The sequence below is a fragment of the Manis pentadactyla genome, chromosome 12 (assembly GCF_030020395.1).
Source record: "Manis pentadactyla isolate mManPen7 chromosome 12, mManPen7.hap1, whole genome shotgun sequence".
Classification (NCBI taxonomy): domain Eukaryota; kingdom Metazoa; phylum Chordata; class Mammalia; order Pholidota; family Manidae; genus Manis; species Manis pentadactyla.
In genome coordinates this window covers 74,504,106-74,528,837 of record NC_080030.1, presented here as the reverse complement: position 1 = coordinate 74,528,837, position 24,732 = coordinate 74,504,106, and the positions used below count along the sequence as shown (strand labels likewise).

The following is a 24,732-nucleotide window of genomic DNA, read 5'->3' as shown; positions in this document are numbered from 1 at the left end:
TTTGCAGCAACATGGATGGAGCTAGAGGGTATTATGCTCAGTGAAATAAGCCAGGTGAAGAAAGACAAGTACCAAATGATTTCACTCATCTGTGGAGTATAAGAACAAAATAAAACTGAAGGAACAAAACAGCAACAGAAGCACAGAACCCAAGAATGGACTAATAGTTACCAAAGGGAAAGGGACTGGGGAGGTCGGGTGGGAAGGGAGGGATAAGGGCGGGAAAAAAAGAAATGGGGCATTACAATTAGCATGTATTTTGTGGGGGGGGGGGCACGGGGAGGGCTGTACAACACAGAGAAGACAAGTAGTGATTTTACAGCATCTTACTATGTTGATGGACAGTGACTGTGAACGGGGATGTGGGAGGCACTTGGTGAAGGGTGGAGCCTAGTAAACATAATGTCCTTCATGTAACTGTAGATTAATGATACCAAAATAAAATTTTAAAAAAATGGATTAAAGACCTAAATATAAGATATGAAACCATAAAACTCTTAGAAGAATACATAAGCAACAATCTCAAATATAAGAATGAACAATTTTTTTCTGGACACATCACCCTAGGCAAAGGAAACAAAATAAAAAATGAACAAATGAGACTACATAAAACAAAAAAGCTTCTGTATAGCAAAGATCACTTTTAACAGAACAAAATGGCAGACTATAATATGGGAGAATATATTCATAAATTATTTTTCTGATAAGAGGTTAACATGCAATATAAATAAAGAATTCATACAAATCACCACCAAGAAAACAACATAATTAGAAACTGGATGGAGGACCTGAATAGACATTTTCCCAAGGAAGGACTACAAATGGCCAACAGACACATGAAAAGATGCCCCACATCGCTCATCACCTGGGAAATACAAATGAAAACCACAATGAGATATCACCTCACAACAGTCAGAATGGCCACTATCCAAAAGACAAGAAATAACAAGTGTTGGTGAGGATGTGGGGAAAAGGGAACCCTCCTACACTGCTAGTGGGAATGTACATTGGTGCAACCACTGTGGAAAGCAGAATGGAGGTTCCTCAAAAAACTAAAAATAGTAATACCATTTGATCCAAGAATCCACTCCTAGGAATTTCCCCAGAGAAAACAAAATCCCTGATTTGAAATGATATATGCACCCCTATAGTTATTGCCACATTATTTACAATATCCAAGAAATGGAAGCAACCTAAGTGTCCATCAGTAGATAAATGGATAAAGAAGTTGTGGTACATATACACAATGGAATATTATTCAGCCATGAAAAAGAAATATATCCTGCCATTTGCAACAACATGGATGGATCTAGATGGTATTATGCTAAGTGAAAGAAGCCAGGTGGACAAAGAAAAATACCGTATGATTTCACTCATTTGTGGATTTTAAAACAAAATTAAAAAATAGGAGTAGGCTCATAGACAGTGAGTGACTAGTTTTTACCATGGGGGAGGGTTTGGGTTGGGTGAGTGAGGAGTGTGAGGGGGGTAAAAGGCAGAAAACGTCTCAATCATAATATAAGTTAGTCACAGGGATAGAAATACAGAGTGGAGAACATAGCTAATGATTCTGTCACATCCTTCTACATTGACAGAGAGTAACTGTACTAGTTGCAGTGAGGATTTAATAATGTATGTAATGGTTGAACCACAGTGTTGTATACTTGAAACCAATGTAAGATTTTATATCAGCTATACTTCAATAAAAAAATAATAAAAGTATTTCACCAATAGGCCTACAGTTAATTTAAGTAAACTAAATAATTTGAAATCTGTTTTTACATGTTAAGTATGAGACTGTTCTTTTTAAAAACAAACTCTTAATATTTAATTGCACATGGAATGATTAGTTGCTGTAGAAATATAATAATAAAATTACAATCCTGCTAAAAAAGGAAAGACATATCTGACCAGAAAAATAAATTTTATACACACTATTTTCCATTTTTACTCACAGCTAGGTATAGTTTTGATTGTTGTCTCATTTATCTGTATTGACCTTCCTTATTAATCACTTCCTGAAAATAATTGTTCTCTCTTCTGGTTTCTTAAAGAACTTTGCATATAAGTGTTTATATACATGACAATCAAATGCTTGTTATACTGTGAGTCACTTAGTTGTTTACACAATTATGCCACATAGCTAACACAAATGAAAGTTCTATGATGAATGGGTGAATGAATGAATCAATTAATAAATTAATGATTAAAAAATAGTTAAAACTATTCTCAATATTTTTGAAAATTGTTTTTCTATGTAAAGACAAGTGAGGTAAGGAAAGAAAATCAGTGGCATTCTATTAAAAGAATTCAACTTCCAGTAAACAAGTAATTATCCAGAAAAAATTCTATATGCAAGACACTGTACTAAGTCCTGAGTAATTGCTCAAAGGCATAAAAAAAAGATTAGGTAAGAAAAAAAATGTTAAGCATGATCATGTAATAGCTGTTATTCACCTTGTAGGAAGCATAGTTTGATTAAGAGTATAAAAGAGTATAAAAGGTTGGAAAATGGGTTTCAGTGAGACTATGAGGTGTTGAAATGTCTAAGTAGATAAGAATCTATGTGGTTTGTGAAGGAGACTTATTAAAGGCTTTTGACTTTTTCTAAATAAAAGAGACTAATGAGATACCGTAAATGAAAGCAATGCATAATCCTTTATTGTATCAAAAAGTGAATAAATAAAGCTAGCAAGGACATCTGGAGAAATTTGAGTATGTACTCTATAGTAGATAATATCATCAGTATGAAATTTAATAATGGTTACTGTAGTAATGTAAGAGAGTGTCCTAGGACATACTAATACTAAGGTTTTAAAAGGTGAAATAACCTGATACTGCAATTTACACACATGTATGTCTGTATAGAGAGACATATATAAACATATGAACAATAGAGAAAAAAAACAAGTCTTACTGGTGTTAGCAATTCATGAATTTAGGTGAAGGTAAACAGTTACTTTCTCAATTTTATTGGTAAAATTAGGTGAGATAAGAAAACAGACTCTATATATTTATATTGGTATTTAATAATATGAAGTATTCTGCTACCAACTCAGTTTTCATTTTTTGTAATTATTTTTTCCTGGATGCTCACAAAATTTTTCATTTATTCTTGATATTAATGCATTTTGAAAAGAAACCCTTGGTATGGATCTTATCACTTATTTTGCTGAGAACAACTATGAGTCCTTTTAATCTAGAAGCTCAGATTTTTTTTTAATCAGGAAAGTTTTCTTCTACTATATTGTTAACTGTTGCTTGCATTTAATTATTTTAATAAATATCAAAGAAATGTCTCCTGTTTGTGCATTAACTGTGCTCACAAATTTTCATCAATTTTTCTTCTCTCTGTTGTGAACATTTCAAATATGCTCTTTACACCTCTGAAGTGACACCTCCCATCTGCTGCCTTTTGATGCTGCTTTTAATGCCTAATTTCATGGAATTTGTGTTTTCTTATGTTTTATAAATTCAAATCAGATACCTTCAAAAATGTTCTTCTGTTCCATTTCATAAATATATCTCAAAAGAATGAGTTTTCTCTACATACTCAGATTATCATTTCTTATATTCTTTTGTCCCAAGCCATGTTTTATTGAAAAAGAAGGGTTCTATGATATAGTAGTTTGGTAAACTCTGGGTTGAAAAGTTAAATTTCTTTGCTGTAAGACTTCTGAGATTTTAATGTGCTTGGGCAAGTCAGGGAATAGAGAATGTAATAGGAAATGTTCTTCAAATGCATTTAAGTCCTAAAGCCTCTGTTCTATGGAACACTTTTCTTACCAAATAATTCATGTTCTGGAATGTAAATTAAGAAATTTGTTATTGAGAATCCAGAATCTCTTGACTTCTTTTTTTCTTTTCATCATACTTAATTCTTGAATGAAAAGAAATCTGGCATTTAGGAAAAAACATATGCACCTGTCCTCTCCATCCACCTGGATGAGTGTACATTTCCCTCTCTTAGCATACTTACAGCAGGGCTGCTAAGGCAACAAGCCTTGAGACATATTGTCAAAGTCTAGCAATTGTTCAGGCCCATGGCTTTGCTGGAGGAGGGAAAGATCTGGTCCTAATTTCCTGACATGCCTGCTGATAGCAAGAAACAGAATTCAGACCTTTGTAATTGCTATGGACTAAGTTTTTGTTTACCCTCACAAGAAGAGGAGGAAACCAGAGCATGCATTGTTTTCCTCTCTCTCTCTCTCTCTCTCTCTCTCTCTCTCTCTCTCTCTCTCTCTCTCTCTCTCTCTCTGCCAATGTGAAGACACAGCAGGAAGGTAGCCATCTGTAAACCCAGAAGAGAGTCCTCACCAGACACCGAGTCTGCTAGCACCTTGATCCTGGACTTCCCCACATCAGGAACTGTGAGAAATAAGTGTTTGCTGTTTACAAGCCACCCGGTCTATGATATTTTGTTATAGCAGCCTAAACTAAGATGGTTGTTTGAGAATGCTGACTTGTTTTTTAACCAGCAGAATGTGTGAAAAACACAAGAGAGCTAAGTTCCTATTTCCCTCTTTCTATAAGGTTTTCAACCATTTTACAAGATACTATTATCACCTACCATCTTCCATCTTTACAACATTGACTGTGCTGAAGCTACTCTCCCACTTGGAAGTAGGAAAGGAGGGTGTACCATGGATGCCTAGAGAAGGCCTAAATCACTAAGTCTGGTTCACACAGGAGGGCAGTGGCTGCCTGCTTTCCTGGCAGCTGCATATCCTACCACTCTGAGACAGGGGCACACACTGAGCACAGATCAAAGCATCTTCCCATCTTCTTCATGACTAGCTCTCACCTGCTGCAAAAGTCAGAGTCTGCTCCAGTCTCTTGTATGTCAGTCACCTACATTCATACTGAAGTCAAAAGAATACTTCTCCAGAGTCTAACTAAAGTCATGATTGATAGACTCAGTTTACATGGCTCCTCTGATTCTTTATCTCTTTTGTATGTTCCTGAGTAGAAAGAAAGGGGATGCTAAATCAAATGATTGTTAGCTAAGTATACCGTGGGACAAAATATAAATAAAGGATTAATTTACTTTGGCAGCTAATAAAATGAAAAAAATAACAGAATAGACTATGTCATTAATTACAAAAAGGTAGCAATTCCACCAACCTCTACATGACTTATCAACTTCCCATTCATTTATTTAATATCTGGTTTAATTACTATAAAGTTACATTCAAAGTGCAATAATATGCATCATTTCTTTTTTGTGCCTTCTTTCAAATAGGTCAAACTACCCATACAGAAAAAAAAATTGTCTAATAAACAAAACAAAGTAAGCAAAACCAAAAGAAAAAATTTAGATGACTCAATATGTGTTGTCCACAGATAAGCAAAAGAAGGAAAAAAAAACCAGAATGCTATGGCTTCCATAAATGCTGGTCACAGATTTTCAGTATGAAAGAAGATTACTCCATGACCCACAGCACTAGAAAAAAAGGTTATTTTCCTGTCCATCTGTGTGTGCATGTGTGTGTACAGGCACAAATATGTACTACATAATGAAATGTTAATTTAACTTTATAGAGTATTTAGAACATTTGAGATATAATTTATCAGTAACAATGTTAAGAAAACTAAATATTAAGAAAAACCATAACTCATGAAAAAGCCACTTGCTATTATAGGCAATGATATTTGTAATTAAGCAGAGCACAACTAAATTATGACTTTAATTAAAAGGCATTTTCTAAGATGGCACCAACATGTTTAAAATTGAATACATTTTATGAAATTGGGTTATTAACATAAAAATTTCTTTCTGCAGCATGTGCACTTTTTAAAAAGCAAAACATCTTTAACCAATATCAAAATGCTCCCTGAATCTATGCAAGTTTTATTGCATAATAAATTCAAAGAGAATTGTTTATCAGTCATTTTAATACTTGCCCCTACTTGGGATATACAATTGTATTTACATTCATGGTTACTAGTAATAGAAATTCTGCCACATTCTTGTGGCCACTATGTCCACATAAATTTTAAGTGAAGATGGAACGGATAGCTCAGGGGACTGAGAATAAAATACACAGCCCTTTGCCATTGGGCCAGCAAAGATTAGAATGAGTCATCAGATCTCAAAAAGTCTTGAGAGCAACAATGGTATCTCAGTAATGGGTGGAAAGTGAGCTTGGGTCTGAGCCCCATGCCAAGCAAGAGATAGAATACAAGTGATATCCTTTTCTAACTTTGTCTCCTGTACAAAAGCCTTATTACATGGAAGCAACTAACCTGTCAAGGTGAGAAATCATCTAAAATAAGTCTGAAACATAGCAAATAGTATTATTTGTGATCTTACATGATCCAGACTTCAGAGGTTTAACACAGTGACAATGGCCTGGCTTATCTTTACTCCTGGTAAACTTCAGGGTAAAGAGATGAGTGAGTGTGTGAGCATCTGCTGTCTTTACAAACTAAGCTGGAAACCAGGAAGGTAGAGAAGGGTGAAACAGAGCAATAAAAGTATGTTTCTTCTGCTCAAGGAGTTTATAATCTAATTTGAGAAACACATTTTCACCTGCAGTGAAAGAGTTACTTGTAAATATTAGTGAATCTTTGAATAAGTTCAGTGTGAAGGATACACACAAGGTCAACAGGAAAGGGGACACATCTTCCCTAATGAAGCTGCCACTATTCTCGTTACCTTTTTAATTATCTTCAGAATTAATTTATAAGGCATGCAGAAACATTAAAAAAATATAAATCCACAGTATCACTCAAGTTAATCATCCATATTATTCAGAAAGTTGCCTCAGATAACTCTGGGCACCCTTGCTAATTCAAAGAAACCCTTGATGAACACATAATTGCCCCAGCTAAGAGCCTTGGCCATAAAGTGATATCCTTTCTGTAAAGACAGTTCTACCATTTATGCAGAACTTCAAACAATGGCCATCTATTAGTTTGAAGGGTAGAACATTTATTTGGTTCTAAAAATTCTAGTATATTTATTTTAAAATTAAATTAGGTCACTACACAGACATATCTTATATTCTCAAGAAGGGACCTCATAGCAATCACAAAGTATTATTATAAAAGTCAAATATATTCCATAGGACCTACATGTTCACTGTAATGAAAGTTTATCATAGTAAGCATGATTCTGCTCAATCAGAAACAAGTCAAAAAATAGTAATAATGGTTGCTTATATATCTACCTGCAATTGCCTCAAACACCTCTGAGCTTCTCTCTGGTCTTCTCTCCTCTCTCCCTGTAAATCATCTCCTATATGCCTCGTCTTAGCTAATGCAACCAGTATCCTCCAATCATCTACCATCTACCATACCTCTGCCCTGATCCAGGCCATCATTTGTGGAGATAAACAGGACTCTTGAGTACAGAACACTGGGAGCTCTTTCTGAATTCCATGGCAACAGGCTCACTGGGCCTGTCCCACCCTCACCCCACACCCTGCAAGAGGGGTTGCACATGAATCAACTTCTAACAGGCCCCTGGTTTTTCTCCCATAAAAGAGGAACTGCAATTTCCCACCATGCTCAAAGCCCATAGGTGCTGGATTTTCCAAATAACCTTGCAAATAGTTGACATCCAAACTCCAAACTGCTTAGCTCCAAATCAAAGACTGCTATCATAGTTCTAGAGCCACTCTCACACCTGGGCCATAAAAAAGAGAGAGTGACGGAGGGGTCCTTTGGCTTCTGGGGACAACCTGTGCTGGAGCAGAGCCTTAGTGCAGCCAGCTGAGCTCAGGTCTCAGAGGCTGTCTCTCCAGAATGCTTCTGGAACTCTGCTGTCTTGTACCTGTGATTTCAGAGGGCAGCAAGTGATGCCCCTGTGTTTGTCCCTGTCACTCCTCTTCAGATTATTATCTGAAAATTTCTCATCTGTTCTCCACACTGCTATCAAAGGTCAGACCAGATCCCTTTCTGCTTAAATGTCTATCTATAGAAATAAGGTGGCAGTTCCCCAACATGGTATACAAGGCACTGCACAACTTCATTTTCCAGGTTCTTTGTCCACGTAACCCTCCTGTCTCCATCCCTGTTACAAACACACACACACACACACACATGCAAATCACCACAGAACACAAATGCTCTCTTCTCTATGAAAACTTCCTGCTCCCCTTCAGAGACTTGGCCCCCACCCCCTCTTGTCTCACAACACAGCTGTATTATAATCCTCCTGGAGTCTGAGTTCAGGGACTATGCCTTGCTGTCTTTGCTGCCCTTCATTTAGTAGGCACTTGTGAGTTTGCTGAAGAAATACACAAATGTTTAAATAAATGACATCAACTTCTAGGTGCATGTCCTGAATACTGCTGATGAGATTTTTAGCCTCATGTCCTCACTTTAATCATTTCTCAACTATCTTCAGTCTGTTATCACTACTCCTGGAAGGGTTTCACTGAGGATGAATCTGGAATTCCCTCTACCATGCTGGAGGTTTTCATATGCAGAGCTGCCTGAAGTAAAATTACAATGTGCAATGCAGAATCTCTACTGAAAAATACACCTGAAGCTCAATTTTAGCCCTCAAAGTGTATTTTCCTCTAAATGTACTTTAAACAATAATACAAATGCTCATAGGACACTAAACATCAAATTAATTTTTATGGCAATAACAATAATAATTCCTTTTAAAGTAGTTGATTTATATCAAGAAACAGCCAAACCAGTTGACAGACAGTCAGAATTCTATATTTTTCATCAGAAAAACAATCCTCTACCAATGACATATAACAGTAGGACCACTAAACCTACCTGTCATGCATCTAATGAAAACAGACCCTCTGGCTACCACATATAATATTTAATATATCCAAAAGTGCTGCTCTAATTCACAGCTAATCAGTGTCTTGCCATTATGAGAGGTGTCATGGCCCTAACTCTCTTTCCAAATCTACACAGACTTCCTGGGAACCCACAGCCATGCGAGGATCACAAGCCAGTTAGCACCCACCCCAAACTTGGTCAGTGGCTTCTTGGAGCTCACCACAGCTTCAGTAAATCATGCTCCGTCACGAAGCTCTTCACTGACAGCTGCGAGCCCTTGCTGTCTAAGGAATCCTTCTAAGAGAAACTCATGTGGGAAAGACAGAGAGAGAAAAGGGACATTATTTGCCTTCCTTTAGCATAGTAGTCAGCAAAATTGAAGACCATCAATTTAGACTGACTAAGGAGACAACTGCATGAAGAAATAAATCCATAACTGGTGGATCTGAAGACCCTTAGTGGTAATCAACACTCAGCATTGAATTGTTTGTATGTTTGTTTTGATGTAGATATGTTAAAGACTTTTTTTCCTTTATTTTTTTCTGTTAGGTAATAAGGAAATTTTCCTTTCAGTGGAACATTATGGTCTGCTTTACTTTTGTCCCCCTGTGAATACACAGCAATGAGATAATTTGTTTGAAATACTCTAAATTGTTCAACTTCATTGAGAAAAGAATCTGTAATGATATGCTGGTCTCCAAGTAAAGCCTACAAAAGTTTCCTAAATCCCTAAGCAAGCACTAGAGTATTCCCAGCACAGAACAAACAATATCCTTGTAATTTTGTTCTAAGCCTGCAAAGCTGTTTTGTTCCATGGTATTCTACTTAGAAAGTGTTCAGAATAGTCACTGTAGCCTAGACATTATTCAAGATATGACTCAGGTAATTCTACTTCTAGTTCGCTTTCCTTATAGAAAAATTATTTTTCTGTATTTCTAATGCTAATCTAAAACACTTAATCTAGCTTTTGGCTAAATAATGACTACCTGATTTTACATATAAATATTGCAGAGTCAAAAAAACATGGATGCATTTAAACAAAGAATTCTCTTATATTTCTTCAATTGTCAAGCATACATTTCCAAACGATTGGGTTTTCTTACTCTGAGCATAATATTCTCTTGAAAATCTTCAAATATTTATCTGCAAGGATGCCCACTGCATCATATTTTATGACAGCAGAATAACAAAAACAATAAAATATACAAAATAGGAAATAGGTTAAATAAATGATGATACAAATGGATAGTTATCTGATTTCTAAAAATAATGATACAGAAGAATATTATAGGGCATGCAAAAATGTTCACAGGGTACTGAAAGAAGTGAGAAAAATGGTGCCTAGATCTATATTACACATACACATGTGCACACAAATATGTGTGTATTGTATATGTGTATTATATAAGTATGTATATATTTACAGGTATGTATACATTTACAATGTGTGTGTTTATTTACAAGATGATCTCAGTTTTGTTCTCTCTCTCTTTGTGTGTGTGTGTGTGTGTGTGTGTATTTAAATAAATATACTCACAGGTTAAGTACAGAAAAAAACTTGCCAGGAAAGGTATTTCAATTTTAAAAATGTATCTTCAGAAGGTGATATTCTAGGTTATTCTTCTATAAGCCTTTCTGTTTATATAAAAAGGTTTATAGTACTTTCACAGTGAGAAAAAAAATTATTATGTATATGTAGTGCTGAAGGGTTTCAGCTCGGGGCAAGTTCACCCTGGATTCGCTGAGAACAAATAATGGCAAAGGAACGTTGAGGGCAAAAGGTCTTATACCAAGTTTTATTCTAGTGGTGGCAGGTCGAGTGCTAGAATCGCATCTATATCTGGCAGGTCTCTAATCTGCAATCCACGTCTGCCTCCACCACCATGCAGAGCACTGGGCAGAGGTCTTTACATAGCAACACAAACAATAATAGCTCATGGTTAACACATGTGCAGTAGGCAAGTAAATAATGCTCAGGTGGGCATGCTGGCCATAGAACTTTGATTTTCCTTATACTCACTCCTCCAGGATTCTTGCCTCACAATCTACATGCCCTCAGTCTTCAGCAATGGTCCCTGTATGAGAAAACTGGAACACTGTAATCAGATTCCACAGCAGCAATAGAGGCGTCCTCAAACCCGAGGAGATTGATTGCCACCAAGTGGTCATTCCAGCCATGTTCAAACCAGTTCCACTCAGAAGAATTCATGCTCACACTTCACACAGAAGGCCAGTGGAAGAACTGATAGGGAGCTCCAAGCACACCCAGCAAGCAGATGTGTTGGCAGTTTTTGCTAAGGTATGTGCCCAGTTCGTGAAGACATTAGAGATTAGCCTTAAGGACAATAGGACATGTGTTTTAATGACCCCAACATAGGCAAATCTTGGCCATCAGGTAGGATGCATGCAAAAGAGTGGTTCTGTGATAGGACCATGGCAGAAAGGGCATCCCATCCAGGTCTAGTATACCATACCCTTAGCCTTCTCCCTGTGGGGGTTTGCAAGGGGTCTATGGATAGTGCTATTGGAGGTGCATGCACTGGCCATAAAGATAAAACAAATCTCCAGAGTAAGATGCTCTTACCTTTCAGCCACTTAGAGTACACTACCGTGATCCATGGGAAACCCCCTGCCATTACTCCAGGAATACACAGGAAGCTAGCCTCCAGGCCTTGTCCCCAGTGTGCCAGGAAGGCCAGCCATCACTAGTCCATATGTTGAAACTTCCAAGGCCACATCCACTGAGCAAGGTCTCTGGGATTTACTGCAGTCAGTGCTGGAATCAAGATGTTATTCCGGTAGCCAAACCCCATCTTCAACAATTCCTCCTTAGTTTGTATTTGCAGTTGTACAGGGGAGGCAGCAATGTGTGTGGGGTTCAGTGCCCCCTTATGGAGCTTCTCATTCAAATACTGTAGCACTGTCCATAAGCAGACTGACCATCCCCATAGACTATTAGTATCTGACTTCAGGCCAGAATTTAACAAACCATTGTACCTCTCTATCATGGCTGCCCCAGTAGGATTATATGGTACATGAAACTTCCACTTTATCTCTAAATGTTGCACCCATTCTTGTAGTGCATGGCCAGTAAAATGGGTGCCTTGATCACTCTCAATTACCAGAGGTCCAACATGGACCACAAAAAGACTCTCTTTGGTCATTTGCTGGTCCATGCAATGTGCAGAAAAAGCAACCATACGTGCAGTAGCTGTGTCCACACAAATCATGAGGTATAAATACCCTTCTGACACAAGCAGAAGTCCAATATAGTCTATCTTCCACCTGACGAGGGGTATCAGCCCCTTAGCTATTATCCCAGGTTGCTGTGGGACTTGGTGTAAGCACACAATGTACTCCTGCCAGGCTCTGCTGACTTTCTGTTTGGTTAACAGCAAATCTCACCAAGGGGCTACAGTCCACATGCAACAAGCATTGATGTAACCATTGGGCCACATGAGGGGCAGGATTTCCTTGTAGCCAGTGTACCTGGGCCAGTTCATCTGCTTCATCATTTCCTGGGGATGCCAGCATCAAATGGCATGTCACATGATATGACATAACTGTTTTAGTCTGAACAGAGGCCCTTAAGTCTTGCCACAACTCTTGCCCCCAAATGGTGTCAGTGACCAACCAACCAGGTGGCATGGTACCACGCTGATAGTCACAGAGCCAAGCCTAAATAGACGATCCAGCTGTCACGGCAAACAGTTAGTGGGGAGGGCTCCTGTGTGAGCATGAGCAATGCTGCCAGCAACTCTGCCCATTGACTGCTCTTCCAACCACCATTTTCCATCCATATTGTCTCAGTCTTAGGATGGAAAGCCACAGTTCTCCATTTTGGGGACTGCCCATGGCTGGAGCCGTCTGTGTACCATGCATCTTCAGGTATAGGCATTCTTCCCTACTGATAAGGGCTCTCTGCTACTAATGGCTCTAAAGCAAATTCTTCTTTTCACTGGTATAAGTCACTGGCCCCACTAAGCACTGGAGTTCTCCACTCAAGGGGCTATGAGAGAAGGTGCTTTGCTGCTGGAGGTGTGCACCCACTTGATCAGTGTAGGCATCTGTGCCACACCACTCCAGTGTTTTGGGTCCAATCTCATACCCACCCAGTGATGGGACAGGTGGTTCTAGCCTGTATTGGGGCTGCTTCAGTAATGGGCTCCATAGCTGCAAGCTGTAGTTCACTGAAACCAATTTTTTCTCTGTTAAGGTGTACTGGACCTCTGCTCCTTTCCAGAGCTGTGAACAGAATCCAGTAGGCTAGTGAGTTCATTCAAGCCACTGTCAGAGACCCCAGTCATAACCATCTTTGGTCACATGAACATCCAGCTCTCAGGGTCTTCACAGGTCTATCACATTCATGGCCTACACAGCCTTGACCACCTGTTTTGCAGAAACATGTCTCATCCCAGTCCCACCTGACCCCTTTCATACCAAACAGTATAAAGGCTTCAGAATTTGTGCCAAATGCAGGAAAAATGCTCTTCAGTAGCCTAAAAGATCCAAAAACTCCTGCAATAGTGCCACAGTTGTAGGGGTAGGAAAGGCCTGGATTTTATCTATGACTACTTTGGTATAACTTTATTCTTACCTGACCAGACAACCCCCAAGAATTTGACAGACAAACCAGGTCCCTGAACCTTGGTACTGTTCACTACCCATCCTTTCTCCTGTAGATGTTGCAGCAGTCTAGGTGGTGTACCTTCTAGGTCTGTAAGAGAATCAGAGGTGAGCATGCTTTCATCAGTATAATGGTACAGCTGCACTGTTGGTGGTTTCTCCCATGCTGCCAAGTCCTGGGCTACAAGTTCACAACAGATGGTGGGGCTGTGGAGGTATCCCTGAGGAAGGTTGGCGAAAGTCCATTGCCGTCCTTCCCACATGAAGACAAACTGTTCTGGACTTGCCTATTCTATATCTATGGAGAAGAAGTCACTAGCAAGTTATAGCAACATAATGATATACCCCTAGTTCATGACTGAGGGTATTCAAGAGGGCTGCAATAGAGAGGACAGCAGCATGTATTGGGGGGTTGACTTTATTCAGTCTCTGTAATCCATGGTCAGGAGCTGTGCAGCTTTTTTACTGACCATACCAGGGAATTAAAAGGACTATGAGTGGGCTTTATAATACCCACCTTCTCCAGCTCCTAGAGGGTTTCTCCAATTTATTTATGCCCTCCATGCAATTTGTATTGCTTGGTATTAGTCACCTACTGAGGCACAGGCAAAGCTACTGGTGGATGCTTAGCATGTTCCCTCAGAACTGCATTCACCACATGTATCCTCAGTCTCAACTTACCTGCAGTGGTCTGTAACCATAGGCCCTGCAGGATATGTATCCCCAAAATATATCTGTGAATGGGAGAGACATATACAGTTTACTGCTTTGGGGTAGATTCCCAATTTCCAATGTTTTGGGGCTTGTTTCACTCTGGCAGCATTTACCCCATATCCATCTATAATAGCAGGGGTCCTAGGAAATTGCTCAGGGCTGCCATAAATCAGTGACCACTCACTCCTGTGTCTACCAGAGCCAGAACACATTGTACATTCACTAGGGACCAGTGAATTGATATTTCAACATATGGCCTCTGGTCCCCACCTGGTCCCTTAAGGCAGGTACCTCAACCCTCCCTTCAAACCATATTGCCCAATCAGCTTCCTTCCTGTGAGGATTCAGGCAAGGTTGGGTCACTCTCCAGCAAGAAGTCTTGCAGGGGCACAGGCTGGACTTACAGCTTTGTCTCTGGCTTCCATTTCTTGATCCCCTCTTTAGCCAACAGCCAAAACCACTGCTCCAATTGTTGCCACAGCTCCAGTAAGATTTCATTAATTTCCCATCCAATTTCTCTTTGTCTGCTCCTGCCTCTATTGAATTAACCCACATCTGGGTCATCCTGATTTTCATGGGGCCCTTTAAGCCCTTCCTCTCTCCAGCGAATCTTTCTCCCTTCCCTGCTCTCACTGCTTCAGTCTCCCCTAAATCTGCCACAGTATGGGTAACTGCATTATGGACTGCCCTATATGAGGGGCAAGAATGGCCACTGGGGGCCCAAAGATGGATGGGGGAGCTTTTGCAGCACCATATCCCTCATAATCACAGTAAACAACTCTTTATCCAGGCCATGATTTACTGGGTTATAAATGGCCTTTTTCATACCCAACTCTCCTAACACCTGTTGGAGCTCAGCATACATCTGCCATCTAACAGGGGAAGATGGTATGCCACCCTGATTGGGCCATACAGTGGAAAGAGTGGCCATCAGCCATTCGAGAAGTGAATGGTTCCCTGGAGTCTGGTGTGCATTCTGTAGTTACTACCACAGGCAGGATGAGTTGTCAGGGAAGCCATATTTCCCATCTCCAATCCAGACAAGAGGATACTATCCACCCCTACAACCCAAATGTGTAGGAGCCAGACCAATATGGACTCCAAGGGTTTCTGCCATAACTGGTGGCACAAATCCACCAGCTACACCTGTGTACTGGGGCTGAACAAGGAGTATTCTATGACCTGGGGAGGGGGTCTGCACCTCATTCAGAGGGACCTGCAGTTGCTGTTTCTGTATTTTATTGACTACAACTGGGCAGGATTTCAATAGAGATGGGGTCAGTGCCTCCAGCACCACCTCCACCTCCTTCTTTTTCTCGTGTATCTTTCACCATTTCTGGAGTTGATGGCAGATTTCTCACCACTCTGCAGAGCACTTCCACCACGATATTGTTTACCTTCTCCACAGCACTTCACTGTGACGCCATCTCAATCTTCAAAAAATCTTTTTCCTCCTCCACAGTACCTCACAGCTTGTGTTCTCATGCTGCCTCTTCCAAAGCATCTCGCAGGATATATCCTTCTCATTTATAGCCTTTTTTTTTAACACTGTGAGAAATGGCCAACCCACAGCCCCTGCCACCATGAGGGCACTCTGTTTCTCTAAGGGGTCCTAATCTTGTGAAGGGTGTCCACGACTGCTTTGGGCATCACCTACACCTACACCCCTTTCCTGGGGAGGGACCCACTCCTCTAGGAGGAAAGCTATGCTGAACCACATGCCCATTGAGGGACACCCAAATATCTCTTCACCCACAGGGGCGTCCTGCAGTATTTCCCCACCCATAGGGGCACCCTACTGAAATACCCTTCCCATGAGGGCAATTTTTTCAATTTTTTTCAGTCTGCAGCGAATTGTGTCAACTATGACAAATGTAGTGCCACAGGTCTCAGCTCCTGGAAAGTTCATTCTGGATGTGGTGAGACTGAATAACAACAATGGGATGTTGCAGGTAAAAGGTCTTATACCAAGCTTTATTCTCACGGTGGCAGGATGAGCAGTAGAATAACATCTGTGTCTGGCAGGTCTGCAATCTACAATCTGCCTCCACCTCCACACAGAGCACTGGGCAGAGGCCTTTACATAGCAACCCAAACAGTAATGGCTCACTGCCAACACATGTGCAGTGGACAAGTAGATTAGGGTCAGGTGAGCATCCTGGCCATGAGAACTTCCATTTTTCCTAAAATATAATAAAATATTCACTTACATCACCTGGGTATATACAGGCATGTGCTGATATGAAGTTCTAGTCAGATCAGGCATTAATTCTGAGAGAATAATGTCCATCCCATAACAGTGAATGAATACTTTTATTATCACACTAGATAAGATTAGAGTGGTCAGTGACACATCACACTTGAGCACATTTCAAGAATGGTCATCAGAAGAGCATTCTCTAACTAGGTAGGGGTGGAGTTGAAGTCAAATGCTTCTAGAATATCATGTTCACTCAGTGTCATAATAGTTAGGAGCTGAAAGACAGACCTCTGAAAGCCTTCCTCCACATCACTCCCCTTAATTCTCTGCAGCTCCAATCCATCTGCCTTGAAATTGTGGACCACCAGGTGTGAGGAAGGAAAATGAGTACCAAACACATACAGTCTGGCCTGAGTTCAGGGTCTGGCCCAAGTCTGCAGTACATTTGGACTCAGAGACAGCTTCAATACTGCACCATGGAGGCTGTCCTGACTTCCAGCTCAGTGAGCCAGGCAGATACAGTGAGACACATGGGCATCATGTTTAATAAACATTTATTGTAGGGAAACAGGGATAAAGGGAGGCAAAAGATTTATATCTAATTAGAGAAACAAGTACCTGCTTTAAAAGGCATAATGAGACAAATGATGGGCCTGAATGATACAGAGAGCAGAGCAAAGCAAGGAGAGAGAAATCTTACATGTGAGATGGACTGGAGGAGAATCTTTAAAAAAAGACATTCTGCAGACTGCCACAATACTGAGAAACATAGATTCTGGACAGTATAGACATGCATATAATGATCTGTAACTCTTAAATATAATTCTTATATCCCCTGTGCTGCTTCTTTCCTAGAGCAGTGTAAAGTAAACATGCATTTGACTCTGGAAAACTACATTTGACCAAATTTTACATGTCATGGGTTAATTAAATGCATTTTCACTCCACATTTTAATTCATTTTCTATTTACCAAGCCAAAGACAAATTAAATGCAAAAAAGGAAACTGTACTGTGGCAAGAACAGTTTGAACAACAGTGTAATCTTGCTTCTTGCTTATCATTGCCCTAGAAGGATAGGCTCCAAGATAATGCAAAAGTGTGAAAATGCAGCCAGATCTGTATGTTTTCCATTTCATATCTAGAGTGCATATATTTGTTTATAGAGACTTCCAGCCATAGATAGAAATGTTTTGCTAATATCTATATTATTATTCTTGGGTAGCTCTGTAAATTTAATTAGGTACTATTGTGAAGATACAACATAATGCAAATTTTAAATTAACATGTCCACATTCACACAGCAGGTTCATGACTACAGATTCTCCAAAACTCTTGCTTAAATCACACAAAACAATATCCATACCTGAAAGGGCAAAATCTCCTTTCTGGCTTTCACTTTCTCTGATTAGGAAGGCACCCGTCTGATTTTCTGGATATAATAGTTGTTTTTCTGCATCTCCTCTCTTGATTGCTCCAAAGAACCACCTAAAAAGAGGATAGAAACTTGAATCAACCAATCCTCATTCATTTTTTTTATTTTGGTATCATTAATCTCTCATTCATTTTTTAAGTAGCAAGAAGTTTGGCAAGAAAGTATTCTAACGTCAGAAAGGTTTGACATTCTTTAGTAAAACTATTACAGGCTTTTCATACTTGAGATATTTTTCTGAATGTGTGTACCCCTTACCAGGAGTCTTTTAAAAAGTACAAAATAGGGATTTGGCTGATGTCTGCTACCAAATCCCTTCTCACACTTCCATCCTGTCTGAGAAGTCCAGTATCCTCCTTGTGGCAAATCCACAGCCTCCAGGGTGGATCTGCCACATAAGCCGACTGTGTTTCAAGCTCTAAAATTACTCATCATCACCATCGAACTGTCCACTGCCTCACACATAGCATAGGAAGCAACATTCCAATCAAAGGATTCATATATTCCACATTAAAGTGTGAATTATTAAAAATGTCCTTCTCTGGACACTAATTCCCTTATTTTCCTACTTCCATTACTGTCCAACCCACCATAAAATGAGATGAGTTGAGCATGTTTAGGAGGAATTTACTAAAATAAAGGAAATTTTCATCAGTGGAGAGATTATGTGAAGAAGATACTTCTGCCTGAGAAGAATCTTAGTGCCACCTTCACATATTATCTTTACTCTCTAATCCTCAACACTCCAGGAATATAGAGTGAGATACTGGACATAGAAATTTTTGAATATGATCAACCCCAACTAAGAATTATGGATTCAATATCAGAGCCAGTATAAAATGTATGTCAAGTCAGGAGATACCAATGGGATAATAAGAGGAAACTGAGAAATCTTGCTTTTCAGTAATGACTCCTCACTATAGGGTCATGAAGTTGATCTTAATCATTAATGATTTTAAGTAAAACATCTTATCTTTTCAGGTATCATCTTTAAAAATGTAAACACTTGAAGAGAGGAAATGTAGCCTTGAGGAAATTGCAGGCTGGGTGAGGAAATATAACAAATGCAAGGTGTTTGCTTACCATTTGCCCAATCATCAAATTGTAAATTACATGATGTTAACTGTATTCATCAGGATTTGCCAGGTTATTTTGGTGTAATGAACTACTCTAAAAATCTCAGAGGCTTAAGGCAACAAAGATTTGTTTTTCACTCAGGTGCATGTCCACTGAAGGTCATCTGGGGCTCTACTGTATGTCTGTCTCTATGTCTATCAGGGGATTTCCATTTCCATATCGCTGTGATTGCCAAGGCAGTATTAGAAAATGTGGCAAATCCCAAGAAGGTTCATTAGGCTTCTATTTAAAGCTTCTACTAAAGAATGAACCTGTTGGCAAGTAAGTCATATGTTTGAGCCTAAACGCAAAGAGAATAGAAATTCAATCCCACCATTTCCCAGAAGGCCGAGAACTGGAAGCCTTTGGTTAACTACCCTAATGACTACCACACTGATTCAATATCAGGGGTCAAACTGATGTCCAACCAAAATTATGGAAGGTATGGAAACATTCCAAGATAGCTATGTAAAGAATTCATGGAAAAACAGAACTTCACATTTTCTACTACTGCAGAAATAGGTCAATAGAATAACTGAACATAACAGCAACAAAAACACTCAAACAAACATAAACATACAAATTAGTGATGATTCAATAAACGATACCTGTACCGTTAATAACCCATGTGAAAGAAATTAATTCATATTACTACAGCATACACAATAATTCTACACAGACTAAAAATTCAACCTAAAAGGCAAACTTTAAAACTTTCTAAGAATATTGCACTAGGGATAGTGTCTCGGACAAGATGAAAAGAAAAAAGCATGCACACCTCAAGGGAAAGGATTTACAGTATTTATTACATCACAATTAAAAACTTTGGCAACAGAAAGATTAACATCAAATAAAATTAAAATACAAGCCACAGATGTGGAGAAAACATTTGTATACAACCAAGAATATGATTAGTATTCAGATTATGTAGTGACCTATAATCAGTTTTTAAAAAGGCAATATAGTAGAAAAGTTGGCACAGTATATAATTAGACAGTTCATTGAAAAAGAAAACCTAATAAAGAATAAAAATAAGGAAAGAAGCATAGCTTCTATCTGTGTTGGTAATTAGGAATACTAGGAATATTGAATATAAAAACAATGAAGTGCAATTTCACACTTTTTAGGCTGGACAAAACGTTAAACTCTCACATCCAAGCATTGGGGAAAATGTGAAACAAGGATCTCATGCAAGTGATGATATAATTTGGTACAACTAATTAAGGGAGCAATTTGGCAAAATCTGGTAAAGCTGAATATCTGCATAGTACTTAATTTCACTCCTAGATTATACAGTATATGTGCTCAAAGAAATATACCACAGGAACCTTCACTGGGGAGTCCTAGCATTGAAAAATTGGAAATAACCTAAATCTCCATTTTAGGGAAACAGGTAAATTTAGTTATGGATATAAAATGGAACATTAAATGGCAGTTAGAGCAAGTAAATTGTTGAGGGACAAGGGGAAGTTGAAGAATGATACATACCTTTAAAATGCCACTCATATGAAGTTTAAGCAAACATACAAAAAATTTTTATGGCTGTACTCATGCTTAGTGAAAGCTACTAGTTAAAACACACAGGCAGTTTTTTTTAGATTCCATTTCTAGAAACAGCCAAATTTCTTCACACAAGCAAAGAAGAAAATATTTCAGCAAAGAAGCAACATGGATACTGATTCACTCCATGCATTTTCCTAATTCCAAGTGCATTGATTTTCCATCAGCATTAAAATGTTTGATCAAAATGTAAATATGTAAACTTTTACAAGAATCACAATTTATCTAGCAGATTAATACTTAGAAGTATGATTATATCTTCTATATCTCACTATTCTCACTAATAAACACTCCATTATATAAGTTTTATGTACTTAAAACTTTGTACCCTGGATAATCAACTCTATAACTGACGTATATTCTGTGCTCAGTGTATGTATAAGATAAGCAAGCAGTTTTGTAAAAAAAAAAAAATGGTTAAAGATAGAGTAATTTTACTACATTTGTAAAGAGAAACTCTGTGGTAATTTTTTTTTTAATCCTTCTGTGTCTCACAATTACAGATCTGTGTATGATAGCTTGGTACAATGACTTTATAAGACAAATCACCCTGGTTTTGAATCCATAGTAACACATGAATGTAAATATTTGACTGTATGTGTCAGTTCACTTAATACCTGGGATTTTACTTGGCTGAGCTCCGATCAGGAAGTAAAGACTATAAATGAAAAATTGTTTTCTGGATGTAGTATCATTATAATACCATCTTTCATCCTCAAGGATGATTCAAATTCTATAGATTGTGATCTGTAGTGTGTATGCTGCTGTTGAGACTAATGGGCAAACGATAGTTCTTTCCACTCTCTGCACATGAGAAAATTGTTCCTTAATTTGCGGTTTGAACTATTGGCAGAACTGTCATTCTCCTCAGTTCTGTTTTGTAGAGCCCCTGCGGGCCCAATATGGAAAGGCAATGAACACCAAAGACCTAATCATGTACCACAGCCATTCTCAATGCACTCCTTAAACTGTAGCTCTGTGTGCTGTAAGCAGAGGAGCTGAGAAGAGTTCAGAATATCCTAGGGGATATAAAGCATCAGGAGAGAGTCATATAGATCAGTGATCCTCCAAGTGTCGTCCCTAGACCAGGAGTATCAGCATCGCATGGAAACTTGTTAGAAATAGAAATTTGCAACATTGACACCATATCTACTAAATCAGAGACTCGGGGGGTGGGGACCAGCACTCTGGGTTTTAAAATCCCCAGGTGAATCCAATGCACACAGAAGTGTGACAATTACTCTTTTCTACTGAGGTACAGAAATAGTAAAGAAATTAGAAATTTAAAGAAGAGAACTAAGGATCAAAGTTTGGCACTTACAGAAAAATGTCTGATAAAATGACACAACAGACACACATATACACACACATACATTTTACTGATATTTAATGAAACTAATCTTCATTGTTATGCCACACTTGCCATGAAAGATACCTTGATTAAAAAATAACCAAAAAGGAAAACAGACCTATAATATCCTATAACCTGGGAGAAAGAAATGCTTCAATTACATGAAAATTGGAGGGAAAAATACAATCACTTTTGGATGAAAGGAGTATGTAATTGAAGTCTAAGATTTATTTTGCATACATTTATGAGTGTCTACTCTGTGTAAATTCTGTAGCACTGATGTATGAAGATCTGCAAGACATATTGTTAAATGAAAGAAGTTAAATCACAGAGTAATGGGAATACTATAGTTTTACTTACATTTTAAAAACCAACAAACCAAAAATCATATGTGCTTACTTCTCTGGAGATTAGTGAGAGGTGACAAAAATGATGACTTTACCTTTTACTCCACATTCTCTATAATTTGCATGTTTACAGTGAGATATAGTTTTATATCATTTTACAATTAATTTAAACATTAAAAATGTAAAGATACCAATCAGGAATATGCTATAAAATCTACATGTTGTAAAGACTGCAACTAGACATCTTAATAATTAGAACTGATATAAACAAGAAAAATACCAAAGGAATATGGGAAAGATGATTATGGATGAGCAGTGAAACAACTGGAAGATCAAATGTGACACCAGGGTTTCAAATCTGGATGACTTGAGGGATAACACTCACAGCAACACACTAGCGGCAGAGTATACTAACGTTTCAGAGCTACAGTACGTCATTGGGTGGATGATTAACCTCCCTATGCCTGGACTTCCTCATTTGTTAGTGGGAATAATAACAAGTACCATGTAGGTTTGTTTGGGGATTAAGAAAAATTACTTATATAAAGTGCTTGATTCTTGGCCACATAGGCTTAGCACCTATTTTAAGAAAACAAATTTACAGGAGAAATTATATACCTGGATTAGACATGCTGAATTTGAAGTCACGGTGGAACATGGGCAAATATGTGAATATGATCTAACTTCTCTGTATTGTTTCCTCCCAAGTGACTTTTCTGTCCCGCCTACCATTCTTGACTAAGACATGCTGCCACCAGGTGGCAGTATGCCATTTTACTAATCCAGAAAGGCTAAAGCTATGATGTGATTAACTGGAAGTTGTTTCACAAAAATGACAAATTAGGTCTTCAGAAAACAATAGAATTTATGTTACCGAACATTAACATTAAATAATTAGAGATATCAATCAAAATTTAGGGAAATCAACATGTAAATAGGTATGGCACCTCCATTAATGTTTCCTCATTCTGGCTAATAGTCTTACTCTGTCTACTCTGCTGCTTCAGTACCTGACGCAAAGTAGGTGCCTAGGATGCTCATAATTCCAATCAGATATAGGTAGTTCCCTTCTACATTTTTTAAAGAGAAAACCCATCCCCAGTAACTGCTAAGTTTTACAAAATATTACATATAATTTCTTTTCCTAATACCTCCCTAAAAACCAACATAGTTGGCATTAAACCACAGTAGACAGACTCTGAAAAAACATAAGAACAGTCCCAGAAAAACACTTGTATCCTTTCATAAACTCCAGAAAATAAGTGGGCAGATCAACTTGGCAAAATCACCTGTGGGGAAAGTAACCTAGGATGACTTTCCCAATGGGAACACAGGGTTAGGAATGTCTTTGTTGTCATCATAGTTACACGTTATACTGGATCAAACTACCTGTCATTCTTACCAGTGTGGCTAGGGAGGCATCAGTGACATTAAATTTGTAAAACACTTACAGTTTGCAGGTGTGACTCATACACACAGGTTACAGAGCATCAGATCACACTCATAAATACATCTAGTCATTTATTATATCTAAATGTAAGGCTTGGACTGATAGCCCTTTGACCTATTGTAGTTCTATACGATTCACTTGCATATACTCTATGTTTCAGCAGCATTGCCAGGAGAGCCTCCAGGAAGTTCCTTAATGTCCATGTAATCACATCCCTCCCCTTCTATAAATCCTCTTATAGTCCCCCTTGTCTCATAGTCCCCCTCGTCTCATAGTCATTCCCCTTGTCTCATAGTCAGTGAACCCTGCCCCTCTTTGCCCACTCACATAAGGACAAAGAAAAAATAATGTTTACACGTATTTTGTTTTTCATTCTCTCCTTTGTATTTCCCCCACACAACCTTTGTCTAATTCATCATCAGGAATAGGATACGGCAATATTTTACTCTCTGTTCTCTTTAATATTATAGCCTCTGCTTATTTATCACGTACAGGGGGCTAGGTATTTTTACTACAAGTTTTACAAGCATTATCTCAGTCCCTCCCCCTTGGCTGCATCATCATCACTAAATCAATAATCTGGAAATAATCTGGCACATCTCTCCAGTATATACACACATGAATAAATTTTAAGGGTTCCCTTTGCTTATGGAATAAATACTTTCTAATCTGGAATTTCAAGCCCCCCCCCCCCATCTGGACACTAGCCATTTCTTCAACATTATCTTCCCTATGTCAACTCTCTGCTGCAGAGAAGTTCATACGCTTACCAGTATTTGTAGTGGCATTACCTAAACTTGCCTACCCAGAATTCCTATAGTACTCAGTAACTACCCTTCCAGTTTGACGTGTAGCCTACAAAACTAGAACTGCATTTTTTTTCCCCTTTCTTCACTGAGCTGCAGATGTCCCCAGCACAAACACTGAGTCTGATAACTCCCACATGCCTTTTGAGGCTGTTAAATAAATACTTATTGATGAAACAATTAATACATTGATACATGTACCTCAATGTAGGCATTTTATATACCCTTTTGGTGTATACTGAATGTTGAACTTTAGATAATGCCTGTGTTTTCATGTGACCTTTTATTTGTGCTTGCCAAGTAGCTTGGAGTTTAAAGGGCTTTAGGGAGAAAGAAGCCTTATCTGCTCCAGGCCAGCTGCAGCACAGATTCGAATGTTAA

At 38.6% G+C, this 24,732-nt stretch overlaps 1 protein-coding gene across 1 annotated transcript in view; it reads right to left on the bottom strand.

Moving 5' to 3' along the window:
• Positions 1 to 24,732, bottom strand: part of FRK (fyn related Src family tyrosine kinase) — a 116,637-nt gene that overhangs the window by 46,235 nt on the left and 45,670 nt on the right. The window contains exon 2 of the mRNA XM_036893570.2: positions 17,656 to 17,777. Coding sequence (XP_036749465.2) covers positions 17,656 to 17,777 — 122 coding nt within the window. The remainder of the gene's footprint in view (positions 1 to 17,655; positions 17,778 to 24,732) is intronic.